General features: G+C 37.4%; 2 protein-coding genes across 2 annotated transcripts; one reads left to right on the forward strand and one right to left on the reverse strand.

Annotated features, from left to right (window-relative positions):
- Positions 1-773: 773 nt before the first annotated feature.
- On the reverse strand, positions 774-3,743 carry LOC104085451 (protein NETWORKED 3C). Its single transcript, XM_009589479.4, has 3 exons — positions 3,620-3,743; positions 3,392-3,523; positions 774-2,293 (listed from the first exon to the last, which is right to left on the reverse strand). The coding sequence occupies exons 2-3, from the start codon at positions 3,492-3,494 to the stop codon at positions 1,641-1,643; spliced, it is 756 nt and encodes a 251-aa protein (XP_009587774.1). The 5' UTR covers positions 3,495-3,523; positions 3,620-3,743; the 3' UTR covers positions 774-1,640.
- A 6,443-nt stretch (positions 3,744-10,186) lies between these two features.
- Positions 10,187-14,605, forward strand: LOC104085449 (protein TRANSPORT INHIBITOR RESPONSE 1). The gene is made up of 4 exons (XM_009589478.4): positions 10,187-10,756; positions 11,925-12,417; positions 12,730-13,577; positions 14,198-14,605. The coding sequence occupies exons 1-3, from the start codon at positions 10,296-10,298 to the stop codon at positions 13,531-13,533; spliced, it is 1,758 nt and encodes a 585-aa protein (XP_009587773.1). The 5' UTR covers positions 10,187-10,295; the 3' UTR covers positions 13,534-13,577; positions 14,198-14,605.
- The last annotated feature ends 2,375 nt before the right edge of the window (positions 14,606-16,980 follow it).

A 16,980-nucleotide genomic window follows, 5' to 3' on the forward strand; every position in this document is an offset into this window, starting at 1 on the left:
TGTTCTGGAGTAGGTACCAACCTTTTCATGTTTGGCTGCACATTGTAGAACATACTCCAACTCACATAAAATTCCAAATTCCTAAACGTGTTTGCTTATAACTTACATGGATACGTCAAGAAATTCCAAATTCCTAAACGTGCTTACTTATTTACCATATCTTTCAAGTTACTAAATCACATTTTACATCGTCAATTTCTTTTGAAGATAAAGAGTCTCGAGATACCAGAAGCACAGGGGATGTGACAATTTGCTCAACACAGTCCAATATATTGAGGTAGGTATTCCACTTTTTCTTACCCTATAAAGTGTAGAGTCTCAACTAATCAACTATCAAGGGTGGAACAAAAATCATCCAAATAGATGGAGATGGTGAAGTTGGGTGGAGGTGGCAGACGCAATTTGAAAATGGTTTGTCAGACACAGAAAATTCCATAGACTATGAATGGCAACAAAAGGCCACTGAGGAAAAGGACACATAAGTTCCTATTCATCCTCATGTGATTTCACAAACAATAACCATTCACCAATCTTGTCCTATTGCCAATACATTCCAAGCTGTCTTCTTAGACCATTCCCTAAATACATTCTTCTTGATAATCCTTCAATTCAATCATAATACCAACTCTGTCATTCTTTCCACCAAAGATAATACCTTTACTATTTCTGTGCCAAGAATAGGCAAAAGGGTGTCCATTCATTTCACTATCATTAATGGCTTTCACTTCCAAAAAGCCATTCTTGATTATACTCATGATTTTCTTGGTTTGCCATTCTTTTTCTTCTTCTCTTACCTTGGATAGAACTTCTCCAAGAAAGGTGCCAGCTTCAACTATTTCAGCTGCACCTGCATTACTGCCAAATCCACCATTATCTTCACCTCCATTTCCTGCACTTTCTCCAGATATAACTCCTCTGTTTCCTTCCCCTGGTGGCTCGGAACTTGCTCCTAGTGATTCTTCACTACCCACAATACCTTCAAGTCTCAGCCCACCAAATCCAGATGCTATGCTTGCTCCTGAATCTCTCATGCCATTTCAGCCTTCTGGGTCATTGCCAGTTTACTCTGCAGTTCCTCTACCATTATTTTTTAGTGCAATTCTGGTCTTTGCTGTGTAAATGTCCTAATGGCTGCTGCATTGTGGTATAGTTTATTGGATTATAAAATTTCACACCTCTTTTGTCTATCATGTACTAAAGATTTTATTCATGGTATTTTGCTCTTTCATCAGGGTACATAATCACTTGCTGCAACATTAGATTTCATTGTTAGGTCATAGGTGTATGACATTTTCATTAAAAAGTTAATTAGGCTGTATTACGATTCTTGCATCAATTAAGAAGGGAATAAAACAATGACTCTCCACTTTGTATACAAAATTCATGCTTTTCCGTTCTCTGTTTGAGGGGTTATGAACACAGCTGATATGCCCAACAAAAGAATATTAAAATGAAACTGACATACACTATTATACATGACAATTTTGCTATACTATAAAGAATATCAAGAATAATTTCTGAGGTATAATACTACACAAATGAAGTATAATCTTTGAGTATCTCTTTCTACATATACTAGCTAAATTACTAGTACTTGATCAGTTGCATTTAGTAACAATTGCAGACTCTGATTTAGGAGATCAGCTAAAGAGCCTTTTCCAGAACCCCTTCTTTGAAGCCTTGAGCTCAATGGAGTTTTCCTTTTTCGGAGAAGTCGTAGCTACACTCATCCTCAGCCTATTGTTTTCCTCCCTCAGCAAATCCAAAGCTATACAAAGCTGTCTGATTGCCTCTCTTTTCTCTTCATCTTTCTGCATTAGAAGCTCTTGTTGAACTCTACTCTGTTCCTTCAGTATCTCAATTTCTTCCCTCAGATTCAATACTACATCAGTTTTAAGGCTAAGGCCACCTTCCAGTATCGCCTTCTCTACTTGGATTTGGATTTCTTCTTCGTCGTTTTCAGGATCCTCTACCTCAGATAAATCAGAAGACTCAGACGCAGGGTCAAAGGATTCTGAATAGCTGTCATAGGCTTTCTCCATAGAGTTGATCAATTTCTCCTCTGGATATTTTGTGAAAGGAAATGGAGACTTCCACGATGCCAAAATGTGCGGCTCAGTTGTATGCTTGATTTGATCATATCCCTCAGCTAACAACCGATGGGCACGATAAATTTCCTCAATCATGTTAATGAGCTGTGGTCGCTTCTTGTAATATATCTCCGCTCTTTGGGCGAAGGTATCTGCATCTTCCTCAATTATCATGAGAATTGCCTCTGTCTTCTCATCTAGTTCTGCAACAATATACAGTTAAGGCTTCATGAAACAAGTACAGAAACTTTGCTAGTCCTTGGTATTTTAAAATATTTCTGTTACTTCAACGGAAGGGGAGCCTCGGAGAAACGGTAAAGTTGTCTCCGTGTGACCTGTAGGTCATATGTTCGAGCCGTAGAATCAGCCATTAATGCTTGCATTAGGGTAGACTGCCTACATAACACCCCCTTGGGGTGCGGTCCTTCCCCGGACCCTACATGAATGCGGGATGCTTCGTGAACCGGTTTGCCCTTTTTTCTTTTCCTCCTCGGGACTACCAGTAGCTTCGGTTGTTTAATCTCGTGCAAGTTAGGTTGTGGTTGTATTGGCTGCAAGCGGAACGTAGACGCTTTAGGTGTGTGTTGACCATGCACCCTCGCTTCGTGTAATGTCGTATGTATGATAGAGGTAGTGTGGTGATTGACCTCAATGCTAATGGTGATCCCCAAGGTTCAACGAATGAATTACTGCAACTTAAAAAAGGAAGAAAGAAAGTTTTGGCATAATACTAAGGCACGAGCAATCTTAAGTGTTGCTGATGAATACAACAGCAACAACAACTCCGCTTGTGTGAGCTTGCTCATATTGCCAATCCTAAACTCGGATAAAGGAGGGGGTTGCGGCAGCCTGACAACGAGCGTAAAACTAGTTGACTTCTTGTCACATTACTAACAAGCATCAACTATTCTTAAAGTATTGGCTCTTTAGCCAAAAGGGACTCCAAATAGGTCCACCTTATAATTAGGCAACCAGTTCTTAATCACAGATTAAAGCAAGATAATAAAAGTTTGACCAACTAACATAGCAAAGTTTCTCACCAGTAATTGGACCACAATGATGGCGCTATAATTGATCATAATCAATATTTTTCTCTTCTTAGTTGAATATAAAAACAAAAAAAAGATTCAATTTTTCATTAGGCTATTCAGTTTTCACTACCTTTTTAACGAGCATCGAGTTTATCAAAGAAGCATGCAAAACATGTCAATTAAAAGATAGACAACAAAAGTTATAAATTTGACACTGATTTCTAGCCTGTAGACAGATAAGAGGAAGAAGATGGGAGTATAGTTTCTCACCGGCTAGAGTTGATTGAAGCCACGACGACCGGTTTTGGGTGGTATTTTTGTCACTGTTAAACCACCACCAGTATGATGATAGCTTATCCCTTGCTACTCCCATTTGCTTTTAAACAATCTGACTTAATATAACTAAACAAAAAAGAGATATGGATATAAAGTGCAGCAGCAACAGATTCAGAAATACAAGTCAAAACTTGAATGCTCAGGTTAATTAATGAAACTCACCTTAAACGGAGAAGAAGGTTCAACAATACGGAAGCTGCTAATTAGTGATATTTTGCACTTTGTTTTGTGTAGCGAAAGAAGCTACGCGGTACTGATTTTATACTACAGTAGGAGTTTAAACTTTAATCCCGAAAAGCGGGGTGGCTGGCCCCCGTTATATTGCCATTTGTAATACTGGAGCGTTTGTGAAGCAACGGTCCAATATTGTAATCTGGTAATGTATTCTAATTTTTCCTATTGGGCATTGATCTCCCCAATTACTATTATTATTATTATGTGTTTATCTTATATGATCCGGAAAAAAGAAAAAGATCATCCAATATGAAGTATGAACTCTAACTTCAATGACTATATATGTTGATAAATTCTTTTTTTTTTTTTTGGTAAAAAAGAACTCCAAAATTAATGCTTTGCTGCCCATGAATCTGTAGCGTATGTTGATAAATTCGTCATGCCTTATTGAGAAATATTTATCTTTCCTTTAGTTTTATGTAACATGTTTCACTAGCATGAAATTGATGAAATCTATTATATATAATTAGCGATAGTAGCGATATATTTAACTTTTAATTTATTGAGGTATATGATTTTTACCCCTTTATATAGGGAAATTTGTTATATATAGACTAATTTTAGAACAATGTTATCATTAAATATAGAATGCAAACTTACTATAACACATGGGTAGCCAAACGATGCAAAGTTAGTTGGAAATGATAAGCTCTCTGCTATTGCAGTGTGACCAAAGGGGAATAGGGACTAATTCAGTTAAAAGTTTTTACTCCCCATTTTAGTTTATGTAAGGTTAACCTTTCTTTTTTGGTTCGTCCAAAAAAGGATGGTCTTCATTTAAAATAATTTAATTTAATTTAATTTTTTATCTTATTTTTTATGAGCATTTGGTTGGTAGCAGGCTTATTTGAATACCTGTGATTTTTTTTTTCCGATCATCTTACTATCTTGTTGTGTATGTTGCTTTTACATGGTTTTTCGGTGTTGTCTCGTCTTGTTTCTTGTTATTATTGTGGTATCTATGCTTGCCTGAGCCGAGGGTCTATTGGAAACAGTTTCTTACATCCATAAAGGTAGGGGTAAGGTCTGCGTACACACTAACTGATAGTAGCAAACCTGTTGTTGTATGTGAAAGAAAGAAAAGTAGACAAAACAAAGGAAAACAAAAGTAAAAAAGAGATGAACTTATGATGTAAGCACCTACATCAACATTCTTATGATGTATGCGCTTACATCGACATTCTTACGATGTAAGCGCTTACGTAGGCAGGGCATTCAAATGCCTATATAAGGGGTATGCATTTTTCATTTGCAAATCATCCCTCTAACTTCTTCTTTCTCTCTTCAATTAATACATAACTATTCTTTGTGTGGCCTTGGAGTAGGCAAAAATTGCTGAACCATGTAAATCTTCTCTTGTCTTGTCTTGTGCGATTTATTGCTTTTCTCTTTCAAATATTTTCCCTTCTATTATCCTGACACGTTTCCCAACAACTGATATCAGAGCACAAACAATGTAATTCTGGTATAAAAGTACGATATTGGTGCATATACTATTCACAAGAATAGTGTGACACAATTGATCATCGTTACTATTCACATGCACTATTCACATAATTTTTTTTTTAGCTGTGAAAAATGGCATCAGAAGAAGGGAAGGTTAAGATTGACAAGTTCAATGGCAAATATTTTAGATTCTGAAAAATGCAAATAGAGAATTATTTATACCAGAAATATTTACATTTACCTCTGACCGAGGTAAAACCAGAGACTATGGCCAAAGCGGATTGGGATCTATTAGATCGCCAAGCTCTTGGTGTGATTCATTTGACGCAGATGCGAAATGTGACGTTTAACATCATTAACGAGAAGACCATTGCAAGCCTGATGAAGGAGTTATCAAATATGTACGAGAAGCCATCTGCTTCAAATAAAGTCTATTTGATGCGTCGATTGTTCAACTTAAAGATGACAGAAGGTGGATATGTTTTTGAACATATCAATGAGTTTAATGTAATATAATTCAGTTGAGTTTTGTTAATATAGCATTCGATGACGAAGTTAGGGCGTTGATTCTACTATCATCTCTACCGGAGAGTTGGTCTGCAACAGTAACTGCAGTTAGCAGTTCATCGGGAAGTACCAAACTCGAATTGGATGATATTAAAGACTTGGTTCTAAGCGAAGATATTCGCCGAAGAGAATCAAGTGATTCCCCAAGATCTGCTTTTAATATCGAAAGCAGGGGGAGAAGCAGCCAAAAAGGACAAAGTCATGGTCGTGGCAGATCAAAGTCAAGGAGAAGAGGGCAATCTAAAAATCACAAAGACATTACGTGTTGGAATTGCGATAAAAATGGCCATTATAGTAGTCAGTGTAGAGAACCAAAGAAGAAGAAGAACGATCAATACAAGGATGATAATTCAGAAAATGCAATTGCTGAACAAGTCGGTGATGCACTAATTTGTTGTGCAGACGGTCCAGTCAAATCTTGGATTCTGGACTCGAGGTGCATCCTTTCACTCTACATCATGCAAAGAATTATTGCATAATTATATTACTGGAAAATTTGGAAAAGTTTATCTAGCAGACGACGAACCTCTGGACATTGTCGGAAAATGTGGAGTTCATATAAAGACTTCACAAGGCACGCTTTGAAAATTGTAAAATGTCCGACATGTTCTTGGCCTCAAGAAAAATCTGATATCTATGGGTCAGATTGACAGTGAAGGATATACAACAACATTCAGTAACAGATCGTGGAAGATAACCAAAGGAAATTTGGTTGTGGCACGAGGCTTCAAGAAGAGAACACTGTATGCAACTGCAATACAGAGATACTATAGCAACAATTGATCATGGTCGTGATACAACATTGTGGCACCGGAGGCTCGAGCATAGGAGTGAGAAGGGAATGAAGTTGTTGGCATCCAAAGAAAAATTGTCAAACCTGAAGCATGTTGAATTAGGTTTGTGCGAAGATTGCATTTACGGGAAACAAAAGAGAGTTAGTTTCTCAAAGGCGGGAAGGACGCCAAAGAAAGAGAAGCTGGAACTAGTGCATACAGATGTGTGGGGACTAGCTCCTGTTACTTCTCTGGGAGGCTCACGCTATTATGTCACCTTCATTGATGATTCTACAAGAAAGTTATGGGTTTATTTTCTGAAAAATAAATCTGATGTGTTTGTTAACTTTAAAAGATGAAAAGCTGAAGTTGAAAATCAGACAAGTCTAAAGTTAAAATGTATGAGGTCTGACAATGGAAGAGAGTATGATAATCAAGAGTTTAAAGCATTCTGCTATGAGAATGGGATCAGAATGATCAAGACAGTTTCTGGAACACCGGAACAAAATATCGTTGCTGAGAGGATGAACAAAACTCTGAATGAACGAGCCTGAAGTATGAGAAACCATTCTGGATTGCCGAAGTATTTTTGGGCCTAGGCTATTAACACGATAGCTTACCTCATAAACAGGGGACCCTTTGTACTGCTGAATTTTGAAATTCATAAGGAGGTATGAACAGGAAAGGAGGTAACTCTCTCACATCTAATTTCTTTTTGGCCTTGTTGCTTATGTGCATGTAAACTCTAATAATAGAGATAAGCTTGATCCTAAAGCCAAGAAATGTTTCTTTATTGGCTATGGTGATGACAATTTTGGTTATCTATTTTGAGATGATCAGAATAGAAAGATCCTAAGACACATGGATGTCACATTTAATGAAAATGTGATGTACAAAGACAAACTTGAAGTAGAACAAACCAGCACCAACAGACAGACATCTAAAACAGTTGAGTTAGAAGAAATCTCAGAAAATGAAGTAGCTAGATAGACTACAACTGGATCTGAAATTGAAGATGCCGAACTAGAAGCAGAATCTGGATCAGAATCAGAACCAGAACCAGAGATAGAATCATATGGAGAACCAGATCTGGAGTCAGGACTAGAATCAAATTCGGGATTAGTTAATCATGAACCTACATTAAGGAGATCTAAAAGAGTCACGGATGCTACAGATATGTTAACTCTCTCTCTCTCTCTCTCTCTCTCTCTCTCTCTCCACTATTTACTTCTGACTGATGCTGGAGAACCATAGCATTTTGTTGAAGCAATGTAGGTGATAAGCTCTAATAAGTGGAAGCTAGCCATGAAAGAAGAGATGAATTCTCTTCAAAAGAATAAGACATAGATACTTACAGAGTTACCAAAAGGAAAGAAAGCATTGCAAAACAAGTGGGTGTACAGGGTCAAGGAAGAGCATGATGGTAAGAAGAGATACAAAGCACGATTAGTAGTAAAAGGCTTTCAGCAGAAGGAAGGGATTGACTACATCGAGATCTTCTCTCCTGAAGTCAAATTAACTACTGTCAGGTTGATGCTAAGTATCGTAGCTGCAGAAAATTTGCATTTGGAGCAGCTAGATGTTAAAACTGCTTTCTTGCATGGTGACCTTGAAGAAGACATCTACATGAAGCAACCTGAAGGTATTCAAGTTTCTGGTAAAGAAAACCTTGTGTGTAAGTTGAAGAAGAGTTTGTATGGTTTGAAACAAGCACCCTGACAATGGTACAAGAAATTTGATGGATTCATGCATAATAATTGTTTCACACGATGTGAGATGGGCCATTGTTGTTATATCAAAAATCTTGATAAATCTTATATCATTTGACTGTTGTACGTTGATGATATGCTAATTACAGGATCTAGCATAAATAAGATCAACATGGTTAAGCAATAACTGGCGGAGGAGTTTGAAATGAAAGACTTAGGACCAGCTAAGCAAATATTTGGGATGAGGATTAGCAGAAACAGGTCTGAAGGAACCTTATAATTGTCTCAAGAAAAGTACATACGTAAGGTACTAAGCAGGTTCAGTCTTCATGATTCAAAGACCAGAAGCACTCTACTCGGAAGCCATCTTAATCTGTCAAAGGACTAATCACCTAAGACAGATGAAGAAAGGAAGTACATGTCCAAAGTTCCATATGCTTCAGCAGTAGGAAGTTTGATGTATGATATGGTTTGCACTAGACCTGACATAGCCCATGCAATTGGAGTTGTCAGTAGATACATGTCAGATCCAGGAAAGGAGCATTGAGAAGGTGTAAAATGGATATTGCGATATCTCAAAGGCACCTTAGGTATGACACTTTGTTTTAAAAGGAGCAATATTATCTTACAAGGTTTTGCTAATGCATATTTAGGCGGCGATCTGGATAGTCGAAAAAGTACTACAAACTACGTGTTCACATTGGGTGGTACTATTGTTAGCTGGATGTCCAGACTTTAGAAAAGTGTTGCTCTATCTACCACTGAAGCAGAGTACATGGCAATCTCAGAAACTGGAAAAGAGATGATTTCTCTCAATAATTTTCTTAAAGAGCTAGGTAAATAGCAGGACAATTGTGAGCTTTTCAGCGATAGCCAGAGTGCAATTCATCTTGCCAAGAATCCAGTGTTTCATACAAAGATCGAAGCATATCCAGTTGAGGTATCATCATATCCGAGAGTTGAAAAGTGAAGAGACCCTTTCCCTGCAGAAGATACTAGGATCAAAGTACCCGTTAGACATGTTGACCAAAGTTGTCGGTGTTGACAAACTAAGGCTGTGCACTGTCTCAATTAGCTTTCAAGACTTATAGCGTGGAGGCGCCACCAGAGAATAGCAATTTTTTTCTATTTCTTTCCTGACGTAACACAGGTTTGAGGGGGAGATTGATAGTAGCAAACTTGTTGTATGTGAAAGAAAGAAAAGTAGACAAAATAAAAGAAAAAAAAATAAAAAAGAGATGAACTTATGATGTAAACGCTTAATCGGCATTCTTATGATGTATGCGCTTACATCAGCATTCTTATGATGTATGCGCTTACATCGACATTCTTATGATGTAAGAGCTTACGTCGGCAGGACATTCAAATGCCTATAAAAGGGGTATGCATTTTTATTTGCAAATCATCCCTCAACATCTTCTTTATCTCTTCAATTAATAAATAGTTATTCTTTGTGTGACCGTGGAGTAGACAAAAATTATCGAAACACGTAAATCTTCTCTTGTCTTGTCTTGTACAATTTATTGTTTTTCTCTTTTAAATATTTTTTCCTTCTATTAGCCTGACACGTTTCTCAACCCTAATCTTCTTAGGCCCCACTATGTAGAATTATACTTGGTATGTTGTCGTTGTATTTTTGATGAGCACGACACACAAATATTATAGTATATTTAATATATCAAATTTCAAAAATTATTCTTTTTTTAAACTCCTTATCAAGTCAAATACTATGTTCATATGGATAAAAATGAAGGAAGTAATATTTATTTAAAATTAAAACTTATTAGTTTTAAACTTGCGAGAATTTCCCAACAACTATATCCACAATAACATGTGAGTATGTGACAGTTCCGATACATGACAGTACTTGTCTCCCTACCGACAACTCAACTTAACCCTGATTAATGTCTGATTCAGATCTGAAGCTCCTAACCCTGGTTAACTTAACTCTCCATTTTCCAACATCCTGACGTAATAAAAGGCACGTATCTTCGCTTCTCTGCAGTACAAAACACTCGTTACAGTTCTCCTCAGACAAAGAGAAGATTTGTTGCAAGCTACTCAGCCAGTAAAAAAAAATTCCATTTTTGACCTCCGCTCCGTACAGCAATGGCGTCCTCATCATTTCCAGAAGAAGTATTAAAGCACCTGTTCTCGTTTTTAACCTCAGATAAGGACCTGAACAGTATATCCTTAGTGTGCAAATCATGGTACGAGATTGAGAGGCGGTGCAGGAGGAAAGTATTCATAGGAAACTGCTACGCCGTTAGCCCTGAAATTATGATCAGACGGTTCCCTACTGAAGTTAGATCCGTGAAGCTGAAAGGGAAGCCACATTTTGCGGACTTTAATCTAGTACCTGAAGGTTGGGGTGCGTATGTACAACCTTGGATTGCTGCAATGTCGGGGACTTATACTATGCTTGAGGAGATTAGACTTAAGAGAATGGTTGTGAGTGATGAGTCTTTGGAGTTGATTTCTACTTCGTTTGAGCATTTTAAGGTGTTGGTGTTGTTGTCTTGTGAAGGCTTTACTACTGATGGACTTGCTGCAATTGCTGCTAACTGCAGGTCAGATTTCTGTTACGTGTCATTTTTTTGGTATAGTACACGTCAGATTACCTTTTTGGCTTTTTTTAAAAGTTACTGATGAGTATGTTAGTTCTTACCTGGAGAATAAAGTTTTAAACTTTGTGCTTCTGGTAGCTCGTTTGTGGTTGCATTGACTTCAAATTTGAACCTTTTTTTCTGGTCAATGTTGACTCTGTGGTGAGTCCAGGATTTGAACTTATGAGTTCGAGTTCAGGATTTGAACTTATAGGTTGGATTCCACCACATACCATTTAGTGATTAAGGACAATTTCGAGCCAAAATTGTAACAACGAGGATATTGATGAGCTAAAGTTAGACCGTTTGGCGAAACACAAGGGCAAAATTGGACCTTTTACCTTTATCAATCAAGAAAATAACAAAGCTTATATTTTGTCTTTAATTTTTCATTTTACTGAGAATACACTGTAGAGGAATTGATATTTTTTTTTAACAGGACAAGGACTTGCATTATTCACTTTTCCTAAATTTACAGAATGAATCATGGTTAAATGTTGCTTGCTCCGTGGGTAATATGGATCTGATTTTCTTACCGTGAAGTTCAAAATCTTTTGTTTGTTTGTTAGTATTTAGTAGGTTCTATGCCTGTGCTGTTACGCGCCTATGTTTAGTTGAGCAGAGAATCAAAAGGTCTTTCATTTGTTCCAGTCAAATTTTCCCTTTTGCATCCCAGTTGTCACTGAAACTTTATTATGGAAATGCAAACTAGTTGATTTCATAAAAGCATGTAATGCTGAACTTGCTACTCTGTATGCGCTGTTGCACACACAGTGATTAAGTATGCAGTTCATATTTAGAGAAAAGTATCCTCCTTTAGTTAGCTTCCGTTTCTTTATTTATGGTGCTTTGGTTGGAGCCACCGTGTTATATCTGGTCGGGGCTTATAATGGAGTACATCCGCGGTGCTAATACTACTTCAAAAAGGAAAAAAAAAATTGGATGCCACTGTGGTTCAATGTAACATGCTTAATTGGAGAATTTAGGAAACGGAGTACTGGAAATATACTTGTTCTGACAGTTCAATTCTCCTGTGTCTTTTGACTTTTAGATTTTATTCTAGTCCCCTTTCTTGAAATTGTTATTCGGATTCTTTGGACCATATTCTCATGCAACTCACAATGTGCTGCAGAAATCTGAGAGAACTGGACTTGGGAGAAAGTGAAGTGGAGGACCTAAGTAGCGATTGGCTCAGTTATTTTCCTGATAGCTGTACTTCACTGGTTTCACTTAACATTTCTTGTTTGGGTTCTGAGGTCAGCTTCTCAGATCTGGAGCGTCTGATTGCTCGCTCTCCTAATTTGAGGACTCTTCGGCTCAATCATTCTGTTCCCCTTGAGAAGCTTCCTAACCTACTGCTGGGCGCTTCCCAGTTGGCTGAATTTGGGACAGGTGCCTTCTCTTCTGAGGTACAGTCTGATATTTTCTCAAACCTGGAAGAAGCTTTTTCAGGCTGCAAGAGACTTAAAGGCTTGTCTGGATTTTGGGATGTCGTGCCAGCTTACCTTCCAGCTATATATCCAGTTTGCTCCGGACTCACCTCTTTGAATTTAAGCTATGCTACTATTCAAAACCCTGATCTTAGCAAGCTCATAAGTCAGTGTCACAATTTGCAGAGATTGTGGGTATGTTCTAGCTTGCTTTTACTATTGTACTTGTCTCGTGTTCTCGATATTGAAACCATAAACAACTTTTTTTCCGGAGAAAAGAGAGAACATTCTAATAACTCATGTCAATTCTGGTGACGGGAAGGGACAAACAGTTATATGAAAGACATCTATCAATCTGAATTAAATGCTAAAGATTTTTTGATCGGTTCTTTTCATGTGGTTTTGAAGTCTTTCCTGTCAAAGTGGTTCTTTAATTTTTCTTGCTACATGTTTGGTATATCATTGCTAGTGTTTAAAACACTTCAATTTGAATGAATGTGATCGCAGGTACTAGACTACATTGAAGATACTGGTCTTCAGATGCTTGCCGCTTCCTGTAAGGACCTTCAAGAACTTAGGGTGTTTCCTTCTGATCCCTTTGCTCCAGAACCAGATGCTTTACTTACAGAGCAAGGCCTTGTAGCTGTCTCAGATGGCTGCCCTAAGCTCCAGTCGGTTTTATACTTCTGCCGCCAAATGACAAATGCCGCTTTGGTTACTATTGCTAGAAACCGTCCTAACATGACTCGTTTCCGCTTGTGTATTATTGAACCTCGAACTCCTGATTACTTGACTCTTGAACCGCTTGATACTGGTTTTGGGGCAATTGTGGAAGAATGCAAAGAGTTGCAACGGCTTTCTCTTTCTGGCCTCCTTACTGACCGTGTGTTTGAGTACATTGGAACCCATGCTAAAAAGTTAGAGATGCTTTCCATTGCTTTTGCTGGGGATAGTGATCTGGGCCTCCACCATGTGCTATCTGGTTGCGAGAGCCTCAGAAAACTAGAGATCAGAGACTGCCCCTTTGGCGACGATGCTCTTTTGTCTAATGCTGCAAAGCTGGAGAGTATGCGATCCCTTTGGATGTCTTCTTGTTCGGTAAGTTTTGGAGCCTGTAAGCTGCTAGGTCAGAAGCTGCCTAGGCTTAATGTTGAAGTTATAGATGAGAGGGGTCCCCCGGATACACGGCCAGATAGCTGCCCTGTTGATAAACTTTACATTTACCGAACAGTGGCTGGACCAAGGCTTGACATGCCTGATTATGTTTGGACAATGAATGAGGATGCTGCACTGAGGATTACTGAGCCATAAAGCAAAGGGAATTTCACATTAGCTTCTTCAACGGGAGATTGCAGGTATTGCATTTATGTTCTTTATCCTCCCTTATTTGTTTAATCGGGAGTTATGTAGTCGCACTGGTGGTTGAACTGTGACACGGCAGCCAAAATGTGTTTGGTTCAGGAGCTCACATGCTATTCACTTTTGCCTCTTGGCTGAGCTAATTTATAGCATCTACTTATAAGGAGTTTTAAACTCTTTACATGTTGCTGTGTCTCATTGCAAGTAAGAATTATAGTATTCTTTTGAGGGGAAGGGTAGCATGTTCACTGTGTACCTGCTATTTGCAGACTTTTGCATTGTTATTCAGCAATCAGCTATTTTCATTCTCTTTCTTGGTAACTTGTTCTTCTAATGAGATGGTGCCATCATGTAATACTAGTTAAACTAGCCAACGGACTATTTAGTTTCCATGTATAAAATGTCTTTTAGAGAATAAACTTTGTTGAGCCATAAATTCGAGAACATTTCAAGCCTCCCATCCTATTTCAATGGAACATGATGCGGATAGGAATTCCAACTGGTTGGTTAGTTTTTGTTCATCTATAACTCTGGTGTTCATGTTCCAGTAGTTTGTATTACATAGAACTTTTGATTTATAGCTCTGAAATTTGCAACTGGTTTGTTTTGTTTATAGGAGCATTAGCTTTTATGGATATGGAACAAAAAATACTATGATATGCACCAAGTGTAGCATCTTCAGATTCCAACTTGGGGGGATAGATAAGGAGATTATTGTGGGTATGTTCACTTTTTCAGCATCAAGCTCGGCTTCTTACAAACGCCTGATGACTGGTGAAAACGATGATATTGGGGAAAAAAATGGATCCAATTGCCTAGGCCTCCTCCCTATAGTTGTACCACAGGTGCAAGGTAGATTCCAAAATTTTAAGTCAGGGTATTATTGTGGTCACTAATTTCTTTTTGTAATAATGGTTGTACCACTGTGAGCGAGGGGTACTCAAGATTTTATAGGATAGTTCTATGTTTATTGTTACTTTTTTGACAATAAGTATTAGTGAGTAACACTGCACTTACTAATGGAGATGCACATCCAATCTTGCAGTAGCCACATCCCACATATATAAAGGAGAAGAAAAGAAACTATAAAATAGTGGGAATATTGGCATTTTCTCATGTGATGTAAACGAGAAAAATGGACCAAATAATGACAGGACAAATAGACAGACAACAACATAACAAAGTGGGTCGAGTAGGTACACTGTGGACACTTTTTATTACCACTTACCCGTCAATGCTATGGCTGTCCAACGGGACGATATTTAGCCGAGACAAAATGGGACGGGACAAACGGGACGAAACGGTAGGTCCATCCTGTCCCGTTAACAAACGGGGCGAGACGGACGGTAGGCCCATCCCGTCCCGCTAACAAATGGGACGGGACAGGACGAGACGGGTTCGCGGGCCTTAAGTGCCGTTTTAAAAAAAAAATTATTTAAGCATTGAGTTTGGCAACGGCTATTCTTTTGACAATGACTAAGTTTTTAAAATTTGCAACAGTTAGTGTTTTTGACTTATTTAATAAACTTAAAAATTAAACGGAAATTAGGAAACTAAGTAAAGAATTATAAAATATTAAAACAAAAGACTTGTAATGAAATATTCTAGTAATTATAAATTTATAATAGAGTTATAATTTATTTATTATAATTTCAAGCCATTAAGTAACTAAGTAAGAGTGTAAGACAATTCATAAAAAAATTCAATGCTTAGAGCCTTTTATTTTATTAATAGAACTTTTAAATCTCACATACAAATATAATTCTTTTGAAGAGCACCTAATCTACGCTGCCACCTTCTAGGAAGGGTTCTGTTTAAACTAGGCCTCTTAGTAGCCAATTACAAATTATCATACTATTATTTGTAAGCTCCTATATAATTTCGTTGTAACTTATCTATAAGTTCTCTCGGACATTGTTCTGGAATTGGCAATGTTGATTGATGTTCCATGAGTTCCATGCCGTCATAGCTCCCAATGCTAAGTATCTCATTGTATTCTCCTTCTTCCCTAGTTTCACCACCTGTTATTTTCATAGATTTATATTTATCAAACATTGATCTAACATAAGAATATATGTTAGCTTGGCAGTCTTCGAGAGATGGTTGTTCATTTTCTTGAATTGCTAAATTCTCATAAATTTTACGAACAAGTCCATTTGTACCTCTTAATTTTAAAGATGGGTTAAGTATAGTAGAAATTAAATAAACTTGGGGAATAGGGAAAAAATACTTTTTAAATTTTGCAATCATTTCATTAATGGCCGGGGCATAAGTTGGATTAATTTTGCAATCATTTCATTAAGCTAGTTGCTGCAGTTGTGTTAGCACTTAGCAGAAGTATTATCTAAGGTGATAGTTAAAATTTTATCAATGAGTCCATAAAAATCAACAATTTGTAGAACAATAGTTGCAATATATGCTCCAGTGTGTTTTGAATCAACAAATTTATAACCAATAATACGTTTTTGCGTGTTCCAGTGATGATTAACCCAATGGCATGTAACAGTTCAATAATCACAACCATTAGGACTACGACCTATATCACATGTGATAGACACTTTACAATCTAAGTGAAAAAATATAGAACGAATATACTGAAGATATTCGGTTTGAAATTTAAAAATATCATTTTTAACCGTGGTCTTAGGAAAACTTTGAAAAGTAGGATTATAAGTTTCTTGTATATAATGCACAAAGAAAAATAGGATGCGGGACAAGCGGGACGGGACAGGACGAAATGGTCATCCCGTGTCCCGTTTAACATGAGCCCATCCCATTTAGAATTAATTGGGACGTCCCGCCCGTCCCGTTGGACAGCCTTAGTCAATTCTACCTATGCATCTGATTTTATTCCACACATCAAATTATACTGCAGACAGTGCTTGCATCGCTCAGACATTACTCGTTAGTCCTTGGGGGTTGATATCGTTAGTAGGAAAAGCTATTGAAAAAGAATCTATCAATACTTGTGTTTATGTCAAATCACATTAATCACATTACTATACTATAATAAAGCAATACATTGTGGTGAAAATACACATTTATTAACCATAATTGGTAGTAATACAAAAAATAATCATACTACCGTGATTTGATGTAATAATATTTTCCAATTGTATGTAAAGTGTTAAATGCAAGCAGTAATTATTGACCAAGAGAATGTACGAGTAAAATTATGCTACAACTGAGCTCGGATTACACCCAATTTTCCAGGCAACGCTGGATAATTATGAACCTGTAATGGTTATATCGTTTGTCACAAGTTGCTGCATAGGCTGCAGTTAATTTACAGTCCATCCACTTACTGTTGGTATCTGTTTTGCAACCCAGGACAGCATTTCCAGCTGAAGACGTTACATTGACCAGATCATGTTTAGTGACATAAATTGAAGGAGATCA

The sequence above is a fragment of the Nicotiana tomentosiformis genome, chromosome 6 (assembly GCF_000390325.3).
Source record: "Nicotiana tomentosiformis chromosome 6, ASM39032v3, whole genome shotgun sequence".
Classification (NCBI taxonomy): Eukaryota; Viridiplantae; Streptophyta; class Magnoliopsida; order Solanales; family Solanaceae; genus Nicotiana; species Nicotiana tomentosiformis.